Source organism: Arachis hypogaea, chromosome 1 (assembly GCF_003086295.3).
Source record: "Arachis hypogaea cultivar Tifrunner chromosome 1, arahy.Tifrunner.gnm2.J5K5, whole genome shotgun sequence".
Taxonomy (NCBI): Eukaryota; Viridiplantae; Streptophyta; class Magnoliopsida; order Fabales; family Fabaceae; genus Arachis; species Arachis hypogaea.
The window spans coordinates 1,920,137-1,942,084 of record NC_092036.1 but is presented as its reverse complement, the minus strand read 5'-3'; the positions used below and the strand labels follow the sequence as shown (position 1 = coordinate 1,942,084).

The window sequence follows — 21,948 nt, the reverse complement described above, 5'->3', positions numbered from 1 at the left end:
AGAAATTGAATATCCATTGGTTCGATAGGATAGCAAGACTGGTTCTTGAAAGGCAAAAAAGATAGTACCTATAAAGTCACTCCAATATCAAAATCTAAGAACTAGAAAAATAAAAAATAAATATTAGATAGAATAAATCGTACTTTGGAAAGCAACTAAATTCTCTTTTTATAAATGGTGTAATTTATCTTATTTTTATAGGAGAAATTTCACTTCATATAATTTTAGAAAGTGATTAAAAAATTCAATCCTTGACCAGATAAGTTTATCAGCTCTTAACCATTGTTACTACTTACTAATATGCAGTTTGTAACACTCATCCTTGATTAAAAAACCAATACTTTTACGTTTTACCATTCAACCGGTGTTAAGTTAGGAAGAATTTTGGTTTGTATTTTTATTTTTTATTTTTATTTTTAATATTTTTTGTTTTTTAGAATTGTATTAGAAAAAGATTAAAAAAAATTAATTTTATTATTTTTTTATAAAATTTTAAAAATAAAAAATACTAAAAATATAAAATATAAACCAAATACACTTAAATGTTATTTTTGTACTTTTCATTGGTAGTTCATATTATTTATAATAAAAAATATTATATGTATATAAAAAATTAATTATCATATATTTGTATATAAATATTTATTATTTAATTTATTTTTAATATATACTTTATATTTTAATATATATTTTATATCAATAATTAATTTTATATGTACACGTATTATAGTTTATTTGTAATACCGAAACTAAACTCAACAATAATGATTACATGGGAATGCAGCTAACATTTAATCGATCAAATCCAAATCATGAAAACTTGGTTCAGCTTTGTTTTTTTTGGTATCGTGTTTTCCTTCCATTTTCAAGACTATTTTTAGTTCTCTATAAGTATAACAGAAAGGCTAATTCATGAGTTAGTTCGAACTTAATTTGTTACTTAATAAGCTAAGTTCATGAGTTTATAAGCCAAATCTAAAGTTAGATTTGATTTTACATATTAAATGAGTCGAGTTAAAATTTGAATAAACTCAACTTATTAGCTCATAACTCATGAGCTAGCTCAATTATATATTATTTATTATAATTAGTTATATTAACAATATATTATAAATTGTATACTATCAATTTATAAAAATAATATATAATTTTACGTACACAACACTTTTATATATAATATTATACACTTTTATATATAATATTATGATAGAAGATATAAATTATAATTGATAAATAAAAGCATATATAATTAATTTTTTTATATATATAAATTATAATTTATTTATATAAAATTATAGATTATATTCATATTATTTGAAACTACTCATAAACTTGAACCAACTCGCGAATTTTAGGTGATCAAAACTTGAGCTTTACAAATAAAATCGACTGATAATGAGTCGAGCTCAATTTTTATAAATCAAATTTAAACTTAGTGTGGCTCGACTCACTTCCAACCGAATCTATAAGTCTCATTTATCCATTAAATGAGACGTTAAAATGAGACTACGATTTTCATGGATGAATTGGATACATAGAATTATACATGAAGCTCATCTTTCAACAAGGAAAAAAGGCGTCATTTTTACATCCAAGCATACCCTAACTTTAGAGAGCATGATTCATTCAGGACACGCTCGTTTTTTTTTTATAATATTGAAATGAATTCAAAGAAGCAAAAGCATTTTAATCCACTCTCATCTAGCCAAAACTATACTCCTCTCTCTTATAACCCTCCTACTTTCCTCATTTTTAGGTAGAATGCTGCTGACCAAAACAAAGTATCTACAAAATAAGTATAATCAGTGTTGTTCTCATAGAAATTTGCATAAACGGATAAACCACTAAACCAGGTTAATCACTATTTCACTGCCATAGACCTTAAGGGGGACAAAAAATACTAACCCAAACCCAATTAGGGATTCTATGTTCCAATCTATGCTGATAAACCTGTAGCTTCTTTGGGTATCAGAAACAGAAAAGCAACTGGAATGAAATTGCACAAGGTATGAATTATGATGCCCAATAGAAGATTGTCAAATGATCCTGAATCAATATTCAATATAGAAGCCAACCCAGCACCCACAAAAGACCCCAGTGTTGCTCCCAAATTGTTTATTGACATGAAAAGGGCAAATAAAGTTCCTTCAATTCCTGGAGGACATAGTTGGCCAGATAAGATCAGGAACGGCATAAACCTGCAAATACCAAGAAAAACAATTATATTTCTGGCAAACAGAAGCTCCTTTACAACAATGCAAATGACGCCTATTTGACAACCAAAAATGCATTAGAAAAGTACAAACACAAGATACTATCTCACACAAAAAATGGTGTGCATATTTGTGGGACACCGTGCTGATTCATGCATCATCCACCATTGAATGGTAGATGATGTGTAAATCACCATGATACTTTACACATCATGTGCACAAACAACCCGACTTGCTACCACTGTAATAATATGAAGATGGTGTTACTACAAGGGATCATCATTTGCCCCCAATCTGTTCCAAATGTTTTGACTTCTCATTAGAGATGACTATGGAGTGAAGTTGGATAAGATCACATACTTTTACATGCTTACTGTCATATTATGCTAAAAAATATCACACATCTTCTATCAAAATTGCTTAGTAAAGACCAAAAATTAAAATAGAAGTGCTGCCATACTTGAATTGATTGATTCCGTCAGCAAGAGCAGAGCCAAAGAGCACCACAATTCTATCTGATACTCCGAAGGCTATATTTTTCCTAGACACAATGACAATCTCTAAAAGATTTGAGAATGCCAAACCAATATGGGCGCACCTATAATCAGAATGAAAACATACATATTAGTAAATCAATATACAGATGTTAGCTTCCCACCAAAATAATCTTCCATTGCTTACATGAGAATCTTTCGTAGAGTCATATACTTCAGATGGCGATTATAAACAAGGGTTCCCAGCATAAGTCCTAACCATCCAACAACTCGTGCAGTCCCTAGGAAGGATGCTTCAAGCTTCAGAACTTCAGTTTGGTAGTAGAAGATGACTGTTGAAAGATTGGGAACGGCAACATGGGCAAGTAAAAACCATGACATAGGTCTTCCCTCCCCAACAGAAAACAAATATTCTTAGTACACTCTTCAAAGCATACTCACAAAATTAACTAGCTTCACTCAATCACTCTGCAATGAGCCACTAAAAAACATACACTTGCAGAGAGGCAGACAACAGCAAGGGGAAGAAGAAGAAAAGAAAAATATCACAAACAATGATCAACAGTCAACTGCTTATTGTTAAGGAACATCACTTATTGCTATTAATCAGGAAACAATCCAGAGAATCATCTTAAATTACATATGCATCTATAAATAATCACGCTAGGAACGACACCTTTTTAGTTTTCTTTTTTCTCAGCATCAATGGTTACATCCAATTTCCAAATAGTTGAGAACCACCATGAAGGACAAAGATTATCTTTTTATTTACTCAAGTTTTTCTAATTTATGTGGATAGAAGAGCTGTAGGAAAGAAAAAGGCATGTAGATTTACTATACCTAGCAAATCTCAAAAAGGAAATGTGCTCATGAGAAGGAAACATCAATAATATTAAATATATAACACTAAAATTGAAAATATATACAGTGTAGTTAGTGTCTAGATTACTTTCGTTACCTCAAGATCATGGGCTGTCTAAATGCACGACACAGGTCATAAATTGCATTCTTCAAAGAATGGAACCACTTGAAAGACAAGGAATCTCTCTTTTCAAAACCAGCAGATTTCCTAGTATTTATTGCTCTAGTTTTCCCCTTTGTTTTCACCTTCTTTCTTCTTGTCGTAGTGCTGTGGGACTTTTTCTTTTTGTTGAAAGGAATATCTTCATCTTCATCAAGGGCGCTACCATTCGTAAGGGGATGTCTTATAGAATCTTCTGATAAAAATTTGATGTTTGCAGTGTTCTCATCCACAAAATAGCATGACAACAGCTGTATACATGGTAGAACAGAAAATAAAAGGAAAATAACATCTATTTGTAAATTGGATAATGCATATCCCCCTAACAAACTACCACATATTCCTCCCAAAGCCATCGATGACCATGATATTGACTGGAGGTCACCAGCAAATGAAGCCCTGACAAGAAAAGCAAGCAATTGGTCAGAGTATTAATTAAAATCATTAGAAAAGATAGCATGATCTAAGTACATCATCCAAGAAAAAACAGACAAACACAAATGGTATAACATCTGCTACACTGCCAAGTCCAAGAAAGTAATTCATCCTAGAAGATTCAAAAATGGAAATTCCCTCAAGGTAAGACCTTGTATGTGAATCCAATTGTTAAAATATGACTAAGTTAAAAGGTTGGTAAAACTTTTGGAAGTCATTATATTACAGCAAGAATAAACTCAAATAATCTTCATTTGATCAGAAGGTTAGCATGCTAGTATCAAAGGAAAACCAAAATGAAACCAAGTATAGTACATTTAAACGGAAACTAGATACATAAAATTACTAAAGAAGCCTAACTTCAAGTAAAATCCAAAACAATAAATAAATAAATAAATAAATAAATAAATAAATAAAATAACACAAGGTACATAGGTTAAAATTTTAACAATCATACTATTTCCACTCAACTTTATTCCTTATCTAATCTCAGTTTCTTTACATTACTTCTTTGGTGATCAAGAATTAATATGTTCATTATTGGAGGTACAACACCCCGCCTTTGATTTCATCTTCCACCTAGTTCTGAAGATAGAGAAAATGAGAAGAAGCTCAAAAAAAAAAAAAAGAGCCTCTATGATTGCAATGTTCTGTGTAGTTGTTTCTTTAGGTAAACAGTAATTCTTTTCAGATTTGCCTGCTATTTCAAAATATTCTCTCACAATTTTCTATGCAGTCATACTATTCAATATATGGAAATTTGTTTAATGATATGATTCCACATTTCTCTATTACCAATATCAATATGCAGGTATATCATTCAATATATGGAAGTTTGTTTAAAGCAAATGGAAATAAAGATTCAAGATGAAAAAATACCGGTCATATCGTACTGCCTCAGCAATCATTGCATCGATTACAACATCTGCCATGGCCGAGCCCAAGTTTTGCATAGTCAAGAATATCGTCAGGTGCCATGTTGAACCCCTCAAGGTTGAGCTTAGGCCTAAAATTAACCATGGCACAAGGGACAGCACAGTTGCAAGCACTAAATAGGGAATTCGTTTTTTTCCTTTAATTGGGAAACAATCCGATAGAATTCTGTGTAGCAATGACTAAATCAGATTACAAAATTGATGTGGCAAACAGATATATACAGTTTAAACGTATACAGAAAACCATCAAACTAAGCTGCAGCTATCAATTGTCAACTAAGTTTAGTAGGTACATTCAAACACATTAGTAAAATTCTTTTTTACCAGCTACTTTCACCTCAAAAAGAGTCATTTTTCCGTCAAAGTTAATCCTGTATCCTCTTATGTATTATTGGCTCATTTCTTTTTCCATTTGATGAGAATATTCATATCACTATACAAACCATCCCTGCATGTTCTTCCAATTAAGAGTAGTATTTAAAGATGATAATGAACAGTTACAGTTATACATAACTCAGAATTTCCTTGTCCTTTCCCTTGTTGTATTCACTAAAGATCATTTCTAACATACCATGTTATATATTCTCAACGTATAAAAGAAAGCTAAAAACAGATGACAAAGTCATTCCCACTATCGTTCAAGAACAGTTCCAAACAAACATCAGCACAGGAAAGAATCACAACGATATCATTTATGTTGATATAATATGCAAATATATCTAAGATATGGATTTGTTAGCACTAGTATCATATACATGAACCAATCTCCTGTGTGAGCTACTTACATGTATTCGTTTGTGAATGCTCAATGCAAAGTAACAATAAATAAAACATCCAATGTTCCATACCCATATAATGGTTTAATGCTCCATGGGAAAAATGCTACTGAAAACACAAATTGAGAAGCTGATGGTGACAACTTGAGATTATCCTTGAGCTGGTAGGAAATAGCTGTCCATACAAAAGACCTAAAACCCTGCATTTACAAAGCAAATTATAAATCAAACTCACACAACACAAAGGGTAAGCCATCATCAACTACAAACTATAATCACTTCAAAACTTTTGTAAAATCAATGTATCTGGATGCAAATTGAAATCAAATAAAAATGTTATATCAGTATTTAACTTAATCTATAGCAGCAGATAACAGCAAGAGTCATCTTATTCAATTCAAAACTAAAAATTAGAAAATTCAACTAGAGCAACTATATATTGAAAAGAAAAGGCCCAATGTGACAAACAAAACCAATAAGAAACCCTACATTGATTTATATGCAAATACTCAAAATCTGAATGAAAATAAGATAAAATAATTGAAACCTGGGTGAAGTAAATCAAGCAAATCAACCAAATAAACGAAGCCCCAAATGCAGCATTCAACTGCTTCGTCCATTTGATCATTGTCAACAAAATACGTTAAACCCTCCCCCTTTTCTCTCTATTTCTCTTTCTCACTCTTTTCTAACGCAACTCACTACGAAGATGAAGCTGAGTTGCTTATTCCATTGTCGTTGCTTTCGGAAGTGAGAGAGGAATACAACAGTTTCCGTTTCCCTCCCAACGGTTTCGACAATGCGGGAGCCAATTATTTGACTGTTCTGTCCCTATCTGATTCTGTTCTGAAAGTTCAACACACGGAGGTTATTTCGGTCCTTTCAAGTTACGTTCGAAATGTAAGGACACGTCTTGGGTCGAACCAGATTTTGCCACGTTGCAATTTTCCCTACTGGTAAATTGCGTTGACTATGACTTTGACTGAAAATAGGAGTTCAACTTTTCTCCAATGTTCTGAAAACCGGTTCGAACGGCCGGTCGAACCGGTCGAACCATGAACCGAACACTAAAACGGTTCGGTCAACAAAGGAAACCGCAGAATTTGATAACCGGATTTGAACCGACGAACCGGCCGGTTACCGGTCGGTCGAACCGAACCGGGACCCGGCCGGTTTTTTAAACTGACAGCAAAACGCCGTCGTTTTGCAATGTGGGAAGGCCGAAGCCCTAATTCCCCTTTTTCTCCTTCGTCTTCGACTCTTCGTGCTTCAGCCTTCACCACTCAATCTTCGTGTTTCTCAGTTTCTCCTTCACCCAAATTCCAGCGACGACCCAGCGACGACCCACCACGACCCACCGGCCACCACTGCGAGAGACAGAACGCCTGAACTGAAGCCCTCAACGCACTCACGTCCTTCGCCCTAATTCCAGCCTCAGCGTCCCACAGACCCACACCCACACTCCAACTCCGACAGAACAACACCGACGAGGCCACCAGGCCACGACCCACCACGACCCACCGGCCACCACTGTGAGAGACAGAACGCCCGAAGCCCTCAACGCAGTCACCTCCTTCGCGCCTTCAGCAGCGTCGCGACCTCAGCAGCTTCGCGGCCTCAGCCTCCGTGGCGCCCTCAGCCTCCGTGGCGCCCTCAGCAGCGTCAGCACGGTCAACGCCCTCAGCCACTTCGCCGTCAGCGTCTGCCTCATTTCCAGGTAAGTTTTATTTTTTAATTTAGCTATGATTTATGAACATGATTTTCTGATGAATTTTACTCTGAACTCTGTGAACAAAGAATTTTGACGAAATTCTGAGTATCTGCAACTGATATAGTGAAATCAACTCTGTGAACTGACTGAACTCTGATGAAGTCATGAAACTGTGATGAAATATGATTATGAAGTATGAACTGATTCTGTGATGAAACATGAATTGATTTTGTGAATTGATTCTGGTTTTGACATTTTGTATACTCTGATTTTGAGAGATGATTCTGTAAATTGAATTCTGATTTTTTTGAACCTGAGATGTTGTTTGTATACTCTGATTCTGGTTTTGACGTTTTGTATACTCTGATTTTGAGAGATGATTCTGTGAATTGAATTCTGATTTTTTTGAACCTGAGATGTTGTTTGTATACTCTGATTCTGGTTTTGACGTTTTGTATACTCTGATTTTGAGAGTTGATTTTGTGAATTGAATTATGAATTCTGGATTGATTCAATGTTCATTTGTTGTGATTATTGGGAGTTGAGATTATTGGGTTGGATTGCTGGTAATATTTAGGTATGGAAGAAAGTATCAACCAAGACCTACTTAGGAATAATAATGCTGAAAATAATTCTGCTTCTAATGAACGTTCTCTTCCTCCCGCGAGTAACGAAAATCAGTCACAAACTTCTAGTGTTCGGGGGAAAACTGATCCTGCTTGGAGATACGTTGCTTTACAGAATATAAATGGAAAACCGCATTACCAATGCTTATTTTGTCTGAGTACTTTTGGGGGCGGGGGAATTAATAGAATGAAAAAGCATTTGGCGAAGATAGGTGGAGACATTAAGAAGTGTTCTAAGGTTCCGTATGATGTAGAAAAACAAATGGAAGGTTTGTTGAAAGAGATTCAGAAAAGTAAAACTAGTAAAAAGAAAGTAAGTTTCAACGAAGAGGGTACCGATGAGTGTGAGGATGCAATTGATGAAGCAATAGCACAAGAGGAACAACAAACTCCGAGATGTTTGGTTGTTTGTTTCTTGACTTTTGCACTTTGAATTTGTATTTGAATGAGATTATAACATTTGGTTTATGTAGTACTTTTAATTTGAATGATATTTTCAAGTTTAGATTAGACTATAATTATATTTTTATGTGCTTATTTATATTTTATTTATTATTTTATTATAAAACGGTTTTTACGGTTCAACCACGGTTGGATCGGTTGAACCTATGAACCAATGAACCAGTACCTAGAGTGGTTCGATGACCGGTTCGGTTTTCATAACCTTGCTTTTCTCAACTATCCGTCCATACGTTTTGTAATTTTTGACCAGAAATAGTAGGTGTTGTTTAATTTTCAAACTTTAGTGATTTTTTTTTAAATTTATTATTATTTAATTAATTTAAACATTTATTTTTATATATTAATTGTTTAAAAAATAAAAAATTACTTATTTTTTATTTTTTTCTAAAAATTATATAAAGAACAATATTTAAAGAATATTCAGTTGCACTAATTTTTAATAAGGTGATACTACCGATTTTATTATTAGTGCATCTTTTTATATCTCAGCCTACTTCTTTGAGTTTTGTTTTGTGTTCTTTTTTTGTATATATTTTTTGTCATTATTTTTTTATTGTTTTGCTATTATTACTTTTTTTTCTTTTCTTTTTAGTAATTATTGCATCATTATGTATGTAATTTTTTTATTTGATTTTTTATTTTTATTTTTGTTATGAAAATAAAACAAAAGAATTATGAAAAATTAAAAGACAATAGGTCCTAACCTTTTGTTTTTCAAACATTTAAATCCTTAGAAATTGGAAAATATATATACATTCCTGACCTTCTCAAAATCACGATATTTAAATTCCTCCGTTACATTAAACTTTTGAGACCTAACAAAAATGTCTGACATGGACTCCATTCTACTGACGTGGCCATTACGGTGTGCCATGTGGAGGTGCGAAATGGTTAATGACAAAATAATCTCCCACGCCAAAAACGACGTCTTTTGAGTCCCCCTCCCACACTCTTCGTTTTGTTTTTCTACATTTCCTTTAAAACCCATAAAAGAATAATACAATTACAGAAACTCATAACAAATATCAAAACTGAAAAGTCACAGTAATAATTTGTTTCTCCCTCCAAAAAGAAAGTCTCAGTTTTTCCTTGTTACGTGGTGGTGAAGTCGTCAAAGGAGAAAGTGAAGGAACTGCATTGTTTGCTTGTCATCTTTCTTCGTCTACGAAGGTAAGTTTCGTTCACCTCATTAATTCCTTTTCTGTAAGAGAATTTTAGTTGGTACAGGAGTTTGAGAATAGATTCATGATGCATATTGTAATGTGGGTTTATTTTGTTGTTGGTTAGGGTTTGATTCACAAATTGCAACCTATTATATGAATGACAGTGAAATCTGTGTTAGGACAAAGTTGTTTTGTGTAATTGTTATCTCTGATCATGAGTAAAATTGCATGCGAATGGAACTAAGTTTTATAGAATAGTGAAACACATGTTTGAATAATTCGGAATGATAAGAATCGTTGGTTCTTTTTTTTTTCAGATGGATGATTATTATGTGGTGCCAGTTTTTTATCATGGGATAATTTTATTAGAAGAGGTGGTGGTGAACTTGTTTATATGCATGGTAAGGTAGAGAAGTTTTCGAAGATGGACATTGATTTTGTCAACTTCAGGGACTGAATAACTTTGTTCAAGAGCCTAGGATATCAATCATACAAGGTTGTTTACTGGTATGACCCAATTAATCCAGACATTGAGTCAGGGCTGCATATCCCGACAGAAAATGCAAGGATCAATGGGATGCGAGAGAATAAAATGAAGAATTTAAAGATGAATGAGTTCTATATTTACTTTGACCACCCTGTGAATAATCCTGAGATTGTTGATACTACTGGTAAAGAAAGTGATAGACCAGTGGATATAGATGATGCTCTAGAGGGACTGCACACGTCCTCCTTCTCTGATAATGGGTATGAGAATACGAAGGATTTGTTGTATAAACCTCCACCACCAGGATTTGAAGATGATAGCGATTCAAGTAATAACAATGGAGGAGATCAGAATGCTAAGAGGAAAAAAGCTTTGAAGGGAAAAAAATGGTGTCTCCAAAGAAAGTAGCTACAAAGAGACAAGGGGTAAAGAGGAAGACTAACATAGAGAAGAAGAAGACTGAATAGAAGTGGTGAAAATAGTGGAAATAGGAAAATGTAAAAAAGCAAAAAGAATAGCTGGGAGGGGGACTCGAATGGCGTCGTTTTTGGTGTGGGGGACTATTTTATCCCTTAACCATTTCGCACCTCCACGTGGCACACTGTAACGGCCACATCAGCAAAACAGAGTCCACATCAGACATCTGTGTTAGGTCTCAAAAGCTCAACATAACGGAAAAATTTAAATGTTTTGGTTTTGAGAAGGTCAGGAACGTATATGTATTTTCCAATCTTTAAGGATTTAAATGTCTGCGAGATAAAAAGTCAGGAACTTATTTGTATTTTTCTAAAAAAAAAGAATATGATAACGAAGAAGAAGGAGAGGAGAAATTTTGAATTATGCAAAATTTATCCGAAAATAACACCGAAATTTTTTTATCGTGACATATAAATTTTTTGAGTTATACTTATTGGATTAAATTCTTGCCATACACAAAAATAGCACTAAAATTTTATAATTTTAAGATCAAAATTTTGTTATAAAACATAGAAATTTCTTCTTTAATGCTGCATATTTTTACTTTTTATTCTTCTTTCTTTCTTTCTTTCTTTTCTTTTATGCTTATATCTTCTCTTAGAAGCATTGCTTTTCATTAGACTTAAATGAATATATATTACAATCTTATTTAGTTGAATGAATGTAGATTCACATTTATTGGATTGAATTCTTGCTAAAAACAAAAATAACACTGAAATTTATTTAAAGTGGCATTGAAATTTCAGTGTCAAAACTAAAATATATATATGTTATTGTTAAAAAATTTCGGTATTATTTTTTGATAAATTCTGTCTAATTCAAAACTTCCTCTTTCCCCTTCTTATCTTTTACAGCTTCGTCTTCTTCTTCTTTTTTATATTTTTCTTCTTATTTTATATTTTCATAATTCTTTTTGTTTCACTTTCTAACGATAATGATAATGATGGTGATGATAATGGAGAAAAAGAAAAGAAGAAAAAAAATTCAAATAAAAAAAGAGGAGGAATAGGATGAGGTGATGGTGACGGCAGCGGTAGTGGTGAAGACAATGACAATAACAAAAGCAGGTGGTGCAGGAGAAAATGCTTTCGGAGGAGGTTACCAACTACAGTTTTATTAAGAATATCTAGAAAAGGCTAGTTCCACCAAGAGTGGAGCTGTTTGCTTGGTTTGTCTTGATAGGTAGGGTGAATACAAAGGAAAGACTAAGCCGATTTTGAATTATCAGCCAGGAAGATAATGTATATATTTTATGTAACAATGATGTTGAACTTGTACATCACTTGTTTTTCGGTTGTGAATTTGCTTGGCAGGTGTGGACTGATTGGATATTTGGGTTTGGCCGACAATGGTCTTTTCCAGACTCGATGAAAGAACACTATGTTGGACCGAGGAGGAAGGAGGATCGAGAGCAGGGATTGAGGTGTTTTTGTGCGGTTATCTGGAACATCTGGTTAGAAAAAAATAGAAGGATCTTTCAGAATAAAAGCAAAAGCGTTGAAGAAATTATCAACTTGACTGTGATTAGTTCCAATAAGTGGAAAAGTATGGATTCCTTTTGTTGTTGATGGCTATGCCGGAGATGATAGAGAGAGGTACGCTGTTTGTCTTGGTATTTTGTTAGGTTTGGTTTGTTGTGTTGAATTAGTTGCTCCACTTTATTGTGTTGAACTCCTTGTTTTTAAAAAAAATGAAAAAAAAAAGAAAAAAAAGCAGCAATGTACAAAAGAGAAAAAAGAAGTGAGCATAAATTTAAAAAACGATTATATAACTTTGTTAGACATAATTGGGTAATTCACTTGGTTGTAGAGCATTTTTGTTTTTAATATATATTTTTAAACATTTTTATTAATATATAAAATTTAGAAAAAGTATAGGGTACTAATATACTATTTGCCAACTTATTATTAATAATAATTAATTACTATATTTTAAACACATGTATAAATAGACACATTTAGAAAATACATATATAAAGACACTTCTATTAGACACAACAATAAAAAAGATATTTTTATTAGACACATCCATAAAGATACTTCTATATTAAACATAGTCATAAATAAGAGTTGACAGAAGTTGATAGCTGTTAATAACGTAGCGGGATTGTAAAATTTATTACTTTAAAAGCAATCATTTTTTTTGGTCGGTAGATTGGACAACCCCCAATCTTAAGTATCCTAATAAATTGGACAACCCACAATCCTAAATACATAATACACACCCATACACTTTTCACATACTTACCAATTTTTTTTTTCGGTTACAGACCAAAAGATATGTTTTTTCCGTGGCCCAAGAAAAAGATCATCAATTGGAAAAAACTTGTTATACGTGACTATGTTATTGGTCACTTCAGACGAAAAGATGTCTCGATTTTCGCACTTCAGAAAGTACCGTAGCATACAGTATAATATTTTGGCTCTAAAATACAAGGTTACTCGGCATGTTTTAATGTCTGAAAGAGAGAAAGATGTAGGAATTTTATGAACAAATTAGAAAATCCAACACCTGCACTGATTTATTCGCAATTAATTTTCGTTAAATTTGCTCATAAATCATTACAGCAAATTGGGCTTTTTGAACAAATTGTGAAACCCATAACTCCAATAATTTATTGTTAATTGGGCCCCACAAATCGATGCATGTATTGTGCTTTATGAGCAAATTATAAACCCCCTTATCACCTGTAGCAATTTACATTAAAAAATAAAAGAAAGTCAAATTCTCAAATATTTGCAGAATTGTAACATTCTAGCAAATCGGTATTTATTTTGACCAGAAAATGATAAATAAGTCTCTAATCTTTTAATTTGAAGACAAATATATCTTTAATTAATTAAAATACAATAGCATTATTCATTTTTTAAAATATAAAATATTTAAATTTCTGTGAAAAATCTATTTGTCTTCATACATTTTGAATAAAAAGACTTAAACGTCTATTTTAAAAAATAAAAAATATTTTCATATTTTTAATTAGTTAAAGACTTATTTGTCTTTAAATTAAAAAATTAGAGACTTATTTATCTTTTTCTCTATTTTTATTTATGTCAAAAAACCCAGAATATTAGTTTATTACCTAATATCTAAAATGATAATGATGTTATTATTTTAAAGTAGTAATTTACAAGTTAAAAAAAAAAAAGTAATAATTTACAAGGTGAATTATTCCCAAATCATCTCTGAAAAAGAATCCTCCAAAGTCCTGAAACTCCTGAATTAGATATCAATCTCCTTGGGAAAGGAATCCGTCTTTCAAGGGTCAAGCTGTTGAGTTATACTTGAAACTGAAAAATCAATCAAGCATTGGCCAAAAAGATATGTCCATAGCATTATTCAATCTTTCAAGTACTTGAGCACAGTTTGAACATCCTTATCCCCTCTGCCACTGCAATTTACCACAACCTTGGTTCCATTTGGGAGGGTTGGGCATAGCTTCTCTAAGTAAGCAAGAGCATGTGATGTCTCCAAAGCTGGAATTATTCCTTCCAGCCGTGATAGTCTCTTGAAGGCTGCAGATAAAGAAGAACCAGGATACATGAAATGAAGAAAGAAGAAATGGGATATAAAAACCAATTTCAACTTCTAAGCTTCTGAATATATCATAGAACAATGCTATATGAATCCCATTTGGAAATTTCTACACCAAACTATTTCATAACAAAGTTAATATTATTTCTCAATCAAGTGCTCAGAAATGACAGTTAAGTAACCAACTACATATCTTAACCACACACTAAGACTTCGAGCTACCCCATTCCTCTCTTTCTTGCTCCTCTCTATTTCATATGTTTATTGTAAAGATTTTTAAAGGGATCGTTCTCTCTGCACATCTGAAACTTGTGTCCTCGGAGATTTATAAAGAGAACAATTTCATGTAATATAAAAGAAAAGAAGATAAAAGAGACACGAAACATTGTATAGCGAATTGAGTAGTCATTAAAGGGTAAGTCCTACCTTCAAGTGCATCTTCGTCGGTAACACTGTAGTACTCAGCACGTCCTACATCTTTCAAGAAACTATGCTCTGGTCCAACCCCAGGGTAGTCCAATCTACACAATGTAATCAATAATAATTAAAAACTGAAGGAACAAATAGACCTAAGGAAATATGTAACAGAATATCTGCTGCAAGAATTACCCTGCACTTATTGAGTGGGGCTCAATTATCTGTCCATCATCATCCTGCAAAAGATAGCTCATTGCTCCATGCAAAACCCCAACTTCTCCTTTTGTCAATGTAGCCGCATGCTTACCGGTTTCTAAGCCAAGTCCAGCAGCCTCCACTCCAATTAGCCTAACATCATCATCGTCTACAAATTCATGGAAAAGCCCCATAGCATTTGAGCCTCCACCGACACATGCCACGAGTACATCTGGTTTCCCTCCCCATTTCTCCAATGCTTGCTTTCTTGTTTCTTTGCCAATCACTGCATGGAACTCTCGTACCATCATAGGATATGGATGTGGCCCGGCAACAGAACCTAAGATATAATGAGTTGTCTCCACATTGGTCACCCAATCCCTTATAGCTTCTGATGTGGCATCCTTCAATGTCGCAGTTCCGGAATGAACTGCTCGCACCTACGTAACAAAATCACCTCATTATCAAACCTAAGAAATAAAGCATATTGATTATCATGGAAAATAAAAACAGTCTAGTCTTATTCAGCTATACTAGTTCATCTACATAATCCAAATGAAACTGCTGCACTCTACTAAAAGCCAAGTTATAATTGCCAACCAAAATGTTCAAAGTCAAAATCTAGCAAATACAGATGCCGATGCGTTATTCCCGTGACATCCCCATGCTAAAATTTTTAACTTAGGTTGAGTTCACTTTAAGAGTAAACCAAATTTCAAAGACTAAGTTTTCATAAAATCTTATCCATATCTAATCCTTAAGACTTCTCCACCAAATCTAAACCCCATTTGGAACTGACCCCAAGTGTGAAATCCTAGCTATTGATTACCAGAAGAGATTCAGTATCAGTCACTTAGGTGACAGTTCACAGTTAACATAAACAAGTATTGCCCAACAAAAGGATAATTTCTTAACAAATTTTTCATTTCTCCGGAAAACTAGAACACAGAATGCACCATCCTAATAAAATGAAAAACCAATTATATGTACAACCAAAAGGGGCAAACAATTTACCTCGGCACCAAGGAGGCGCATCCTGAACACATTAAGAGCCTGCCTTTCCATGTCCTGAGCACCCATATAAACAACACATTCCAACCCAAACCGAGCACACACGGTGGCAGTGGCAACTCCATGCTGACCAGCTCCAGTCTCGGCAATAACTCTCTTTTTCCCAAGCCTCTTGGCAAGCAATGCCTGACCAACAGCATTGTTGATCTTGTGAGCGCCGGTGTGGTTAAGATCCTCCCTTTTCAGGTACACCTGCGGCCCTTCGCCGGTGCCACGCCTGTAATGCTCCGTCAGCCTCTCAGCAAAGTAGAGTGGGCTCTCCCTGCCAACATAGTCCCTAAGAATCCCACTCAGCTCTCTCTGCCGAATTCAAAACCAACGTTTTAGATTAAAGAAAAATTCTAATGTGCTCTTAAAGCATATGATTTCTCTTGTTCAGAATCATTATCTCATTGTCACATCAACAAATTTCACGGATTAAAGAGATCATATTTGTAAATGTAGCAAATCTGATTCTCATTAAGTTAGCTAAAGAGCATTTGTTGCTGATAGATGTGCACACACTGGAATATTTTCTAATAACTAACCACTAACAGATTAAACTAACCATAACTAACTTCTACAAGTCATTAAGTGTTCCAATTTTTTTTTAGAGAATCAGCAAAACGAAGAAGAGAAGCGAACCTGAAAGTCTTCATCAGAGGCAAGGGAGTGGAACGCAGCCTCAAGCTCGGTGAGTGCGAACATGAGAGTCTCGGGGACGTACTTGCCACCGAACCGGCCGAACCGGCCGAACGAATCGGGTCGCTGAGAAAGGGGCGAACCGGTTTTCTGGTTCTCCATTGGGAGAACAGTGTTTGGCTGCTCTCAGAATGAATGAAGACGAAGGAAGGCAAGTTGTAATTTTGGCTGATTTGAAGGATGAAATTTGAGGGAAGCGAGGCCAGGCTAGTATGGGAGACAGCTTCATGCTTTTCATTTCAATTTTTTTTAGAGTTTGTTTAGAAATAATTTAACATAACAAACAAAATTCTATTTTTAAAAAAAAAATATTTAAAACTCAATTTCATAATTTAAAATTAGATTATATTATAGAATTTAAATTTATAAAGTGTGAGTTGATTTTAAAATTATGCATATTTTGGTATAATTTACAAATAAAGAAAAACTATTAACTTTAGATACTATTTTGTGATTCATATTTATTCACTTTAAGAGACATTTCATAACATTGTCTACCGAATACGTGAATGTCACATTCATAAGAATTAAGACTCTAGTTGAATAATAATTAATTTTAGTTGGTCAAATGATTAACTTATTCGTTCACTTAAATAAATTCTGATAATTTAAATTTCATTTTGTACATGTAATAATAATTCATTAACTAGCGACAAACTTTCTCATCTTCCTCTATTCCTTCTTCATGGTTATTGTTTGTGGTTGTGTCCCTCGTCTGTCTCATCTCCCTTTGTTCCTCCTTTTTTCTACTTTTCTCTCAATCTCTCTTTTTGGAATTTTTTTAAAAATTTTTTTATTAAATTTTAAGTATATTATTAATAAAATTTCTATTGTCTGAATTTTGTATTTTTAGTCATAAACAATAGTAAAAAAAGAAAAATTGAAATTAAATTTTAAAGTGGTCTCTAAAGTTCTACTCGATACTTAAAGTGATTAATAAAGTTAATAATTATTCAAATTTGTTATTGAAGTTGCATTCTAGAATCCATAATAATCTTTAAGACATTTTCTGTGTAAAAATTAATAAAGATAATTTTAAAAAATAAATAAATAAAGAGATAAATACTAAATCAGTACTCGAAAGATTTTGGTGCTGACAAAAGAGAGAGTTGCCAAAACAAAAAGTAAGCACAAATCTAAGTCATTTCTTCTGGTTAGGTTGTTTGAAATCAAAAGCGGGCACAAATCTCATGAAATTTTTAAGTATTGAGTTTTAACGCTATGAAGAAAAATTATATCAAACACACCACACCACGTCGTTCCACGCAAAAGACGCGCTAATATTTTTGGAGTACTAGTGTGGCAGGAGTCCACATCATTTTTTCGATAGACAGAAAGTGTCTTAGAGATTACTATAAGTCTTGGAGTGAAACTTCGAAAATAAATTTAGATAACCATTAATTTCAGAAACTATTTTAAAACTTGAGTACAATTTTAAGCATCATTTTGAGACTTAACTGAAAAATTACTGGCGGTGGTAGATAAAAATCTTAAGGTGATGTTTAGGGTATTACAGTTTTCAAAACTTTACGTGCTTTGTATATTTATTTTGCCGAACATAACACAAACCATAACACATGTATTTTGTCTCTATTTCTTTAATATTTATGTATCCGTGTCTACGTTTATGTTTTTTCCCCTATCTATATCTTAGAACTTCCCATTAAACTATGCATGACTCGAAATTCAGAAAGGATGGTGGATTTTTTTTTTTCAATGTACTTGATAATAGTAGCTGTCTTTCCGTGAAAACTTTTATATCACTGATCATATTGCTTATCATCAATGGCAATGTCATTTACAATGGTTTGATTGTTTGACTAACATATCATTCTGTACTTTTGACCAAGCTCAAATACATAACCGGACAACACTACATACATCCACATACTATTACGAAAATACCCTTATGGTCATCAGCTTTTGCTGTAGTTCAACCATGCACAAGCATAAACAAGCAAGTGTGTAATTATGTATATCAAATGCAGTAGGTTGGAACGTTAACAGGTCGATAAACGAAAGTTCTGACAGTGTGTGAATACCCCGATGGGTGATTGTAACTGAATTTCACCCCCGAACTGCCCTCAGCGAGACGGGTGCAATGCTCGTGGAAACCACTGATGGGTCGGGCAAGGCACGCATCCCACCGATCACTCTCCGGCATTGTCTCGGCCACTGTGTAAATCCCCTTAGCATCTGTGAATGCTTGGTAGTTTAGAACTTCCCCGGACTTCGTGATGCAAAGGACAGCAACCTCAGCACCTGGACCAACACAGAGAAATAAATGGAACAATGAGATTTCAAATGAAAAAAATGAAAGCTTGTTGATGTTGAAACCATTTTTTTGGTAGTTTTTGGGCAATTAACAAAATGATATCAGACAATTGTGAGGTAAACTTTTCAGTAACAGAAGGTTACTTAAAATGGCAAGAAAGCATAGAATAAAGAAAGCTTAGCCCAAATAAGTATCAATTGTATGTATATATGTGCCAATGGGAGCGGATTTTCTCCAATGGAGAAAAAACTTGATGGTGTCAATTGTTTAATCTAACCCTTCATTACTCTCTCTCTCATATTTATTTTTGGTCCCACTTATAAAATTAATGGTGAGAGATCACACTTTATTCCCTCAAGTGTTAAAAAAAATTGAGAAGATCCATTTCCATGTGCCAACAAGGTATTGATAACGAATTTATAGGAAACCCTATTCAGTATTCCCCTCTTATTATTATATATTCTCCTAGTCATTCCAAATAACAAAACAACTACAATAAAACTTTATCTCGCTGGATGGGATCGGTTGAGTCGAGGAGTCACATAATCAAACATTAAATGATTCTAAAAGAATGATGGAAGGACTATCATGCGAAACATCAAAGTCAAATAATTGGATCAGTGAGAATTCTTTTTTTTTTTTTAATGGAAAATTCAATCATCAATGTGGTATTGAAAAAATGCACAAGCACATTACTGAATCTATAGGATTTGAGGAAAAACATTGAGGCTTTATTCTCCTCCAAGTGTTTTATGTATCGGGAAAAAAAAAAGAACAAGTGAATGTCAAGCTTTTGAGAGGATTGACTCTCCCAGTACTGAGTCTAATTTCCTCAATTTTGAGATAGTCCCCTCACTATCTCTCGACTCTCCCTCATAACAGAATTCTTTTCCATTTCACTGCCATGCCACCAGCAAGGCATAGTTACAAACCCTCCCAACCTAATGATGCACTAAACTAAAATTAAGTCCCTATTTCTAATTGGCTGGATTCCTAGCAGAGGCTAGAGATACATTAATTCTACTAATCAAAATAGGAACAGTTGAATACTTGAATCTGGTAATTGATGCTAATTAGTCACCAAGTCATATCACCCCCCAAAGGATGGTTGTGTTCACATTTTACAATAACATCTTATGTTCAATGGATTAGTCATGAAGTTCAAATAACATGAAAAGAAATGGCAAAACCTCGAAAATCTTGTGAATTAGTGGTTTAGCTCAAGAACAATGTTGACAAGAACCTTTATGGACAGGGGTTTTGTGCGTCCCTTCCATGCTCTCTCTCGCTGTTCCGATCAACTCTCAAACTGATTTTCCCTACACCCTTTTGTTCCTATTTAATGACTGATGAAGGCCCTTAACTGTTAGGATTGGTTTATCAATCTCAATCAGTAATAAGTTTTATGTCAGTGTACAAAGCGGAAGCTATATCCAGGGTATCAAACAATTTTTAGGGGCTACAAAGAAAATTATGTTAAACACAGTATAATCCTAGGTTAGGTTTCTGTTCATGTATTAGAAACAAGTTAATCTAAAACTTTAGCAAGATTGCAATTATCATGAACATAATGGTTAGTAAACTAAAAGGAGCAAATTGAACAACTGAAACTTCAATTGCCCTATTACTTACTTGATATCTATAATTAAACAAGCAGAAACATCATAAATCACTACACCATCTATGCTAATGACAATGATTTCGATGTTTTCCACTGTATATCATTAAGAAAGTAGGAACATTCCTATCCTGATTCATAAATTGATATCCACAGAGTGTATATTTCTCAAGAATCAGCATGCCCCATGATTGTAGCAAAGATATGCAAATAAAAGAAATAATAATAGAAAAGAAAATTAAAGAGGGAAGTGACAAATTGAGCAACATTGTGCATAAACCACAATACCTAAATTTCAAAATTGCAACATCTTGGACTTGATCATTAACAAATATTCTCTTGACATCACACTAGAGTTGAAGGGCAAAATGTTAAAAAGAAAAAGTAAAAATAAACTCCACTGTCACCAGAACTTGTCCATTCTTATGAACATGTTCAAATCTATTGACCAATCCAAGTGAATCCACCCTTTTGTTAGTGATGATTTCTTCACAAGAAAAAACAATTCAGCATAGTATCATTATACAACATCATTTCCTGATGCTTATTGACAAACCTATATTGTGAGGCTCAAGCTTTCTATAAAACATCACAGAATCAACCATCAAATTTGTTAATTGATACAAATTCCAAGCCCAACGTGCACAATTCAAGGAGAAAGGTAACTGAAACAAAAATTCAGGGCAAAAAATAAATGATATAAAACTAAAACAAATTGGGGAGAGAGAGATAGAGACCTTCCAGAACATGATCTTCAGGTCCAAGAGAAGAATCCCCACACACATCACAAACAACTCTTCCATGGATTTCACCGGTCCAACCACTAACGGCGAAAGCAGAAAGCAGTAACGCAACCATACCCATCACTATCTTCTCCTTCGTTTCCATGCTTCGAAAAGAATTCTTTTTTCGGGTGGAAAATTTGGTTAGCTCTTACAAGTTTCCTTGTTTTCTATGTTTCTAGGGAACTGGTTTATCTTTTTCCCACCGACACAAGCCAACTTAATTACTGAATAGAGTGAATAGTGAATACTGTCACAATAGGATGAAAAAAAAATCTTTAATGGGATGCGATCTTCAATTTTTTTTTAATATGGAAGAATGAATAGAGTTTTATAATATTTTGGAGGTGTTATTATATGTAATCACAATATGCTGATCATGTATTGTATTGATAATATGTAATTTGTGTATTTATAATATTAAATTATAATATATAATTTGTGTATTATCTTTATAAATTAAAATAAATTTAATCTGATAATTTACACTACAAATTTTATATTTTTAAAATTTTGTAAAACACCATAATTTTTAATATTAAAAAATTACAGCAATTCTTATTTAATATCCAAAA

At 33.3% G+C, this 21,948-nt stretch overlaps 3 protein-coding genes and 2 long non-coding RNA genes across 5 annotated transcripts; 2 read left to right on the top strand and 3 right to left on the bottom strand.

Annotated features, from left to right (window-relative positions):
• Positions 1–1,582: 1,582 nt before the first annotated feature.
• Positions 1,583–6,735, bottom strand: LOC112789815 (probable folate-biopterin transporter 4). Its single transcript, XM_025831874.3, has 7 exons — positions 6,422–6,735; positions 5,947–6,074; positions 5,043–5,264; positions 3,666–4,127; positions 2,895–3,092; positions 2,674–2,811; positions 1,583–2,198 (listed from the first exon to the last, which is right to left on the bottom strand). The coding sequence occupies exons 1-7, from the start codon at positions 6,500–6,502 to the stop codon at positions 1,937–1,939; spliced, it is 1,491 nt and encodes a 496-aa protein (XP_025687659.1). The 5' UTR covers positions 6,503–6,735; the 3' UTR covers positions 1,583–1,936.
• A 347-nt stretch (positions 6,736–7,082) lies between these two features.
• LOC112789822 (uncharacterized) lies at positions 7,083–8,721 on the top strand. The gene is made up of 2 exons (XR_011881018.1): positions 7,083–7,591; positions 8,163–8,721. It is a non-coding gene; the product is annotated as an uncharacterized lncRNA (long non-coding RNA).
• A 319-nt stretch (positions 8,722–9,040) lies between these two features.
• On the top strand, positions 9,041–11,170 carry LOC114925736 (uncharacterized). Its single transcript, XR_003815379.2, has 2 exons — positions 9,041–9,843; positions 10,154–11,170. It is a non-coding gene; the product is annotated as an uncharacterized lncRNA (long non-coding RNA).
• Positions 11,171–13,888: 2,718 nt separating this feature from the next.
• Positions 13,889–16,939, bottom strand: LOC112789801 (tryptophan synthase beta chain 2, chloroplastic). The gene is made up of 5 exons (XM_025831853.3): positions 16,642–16,939; positions 15,961–16,317; positions 14,944–15,386; positions 14,761–14,855; positions 13,889–14,315 (listed from the first exon to the last, which is right to left on the bottom strand). Exons 1-5 carry the CDS (start codon positions 16,798–16,800, stop codon positions 14,140–14,142), a joined length of 1,230 nt encoding a protein of 409 aa, XP_025687638.1. The 5' UTR covers positions 16,801–16,939; the 3' UTR covers positions 13,889–14,139.
• A 1,499-nt stretch (positions 16,940–18,438) lies between these two features.
• LOC112789808 (uncharacterized) lies at positions 18,439–21,744 on the bottom strand. The gene is made up of 2 exons (XM_025831864.2): positions 21,329–21,744; positions 18,439–18,960 (listed from the first exon to the last, which is right to left on the bottom strand). The coding sequence occupies exons 1-2, from the start codon at positions 21,477–21,479 to the stop codon at positions 18,677–18,679; spliced, it is 435 nt and encodes a 144-aa protein (XP_025687649.1). The 5' UTR covers positions 21,480–21,744; the 3' UTR covers positions 18,439–18,676.
• Between the last annotated feature and the right edge of the window lie 204 nt (positions 21,745–21,948).

What these genes read in the sequence shown, in the direction of transcription:
- LOC112789815 (XM_025831874.3), bottom strand. Translation starts at nt 6,502, where the DNA reads ATGATCAAATGGACGAAGCAGTTGAATGCTGCATTTGGGGCTTCGTTT. An exon ending in GCTTGATTTACTTCACCCAG is followed by an intron (nt 6,075 to 6,421) that starts GTTTCAATTATT and finishes TTGTAAATGCAG; the next exon opens with GGTTTTAGGTCTTTTGTATG. An exon ending in GACGGAATCAATCAATTCAA is followed by an intron (nt 2,199 to 2,673) that starts GTATGGCAGCAC and finishes TGGTATTTGCAG; the next exon opens with GTTTATGCCGTTCCTGATCT.
- LOC112789801 (XM_025831853.3), bottom strand. Translation starts at nt 16,800, where the DNA reads ATGGAGAACCAGAAAACCGGTTCGCCCCTTTCTCAGCGACCCGATTCG. An exon ending in CCTCTGATGAAGACTTTCAG is followed by an intron (nt 16,318 to 16,641) that starts GTTCGCTTCTCT and finishes TGAATTCGGCAG; the next exon opens with AGAGAGCTGAGTGGGATTCT. An exon ending in CCCCACTCAATAAGTGCAGG is followed by an intron (nt 14,856 to 14,943) that starts GTAATTCTTGCA and finishes TACATTGTGTAG; the next exon opens with ATTGGACTACCCTGGGGTTG.
- LOC112789808 (XM_025831864.2), bottom strand. Translation starts at nt 21,479, where the DNA reads ATGGAAACGAAGGAGAAGATAGTGATGGGTATGGTTGCGTTACTGCTT. An exon ending in TGAAGATCATGTTCTGGAAG is followed by an intron (nt 18,961 to 21,328) that starts GTCTCTATCTCT and finishes GTGTTGGTCCAG; the next exon opens with GTGCTGAGGTTGCTGTCCTT.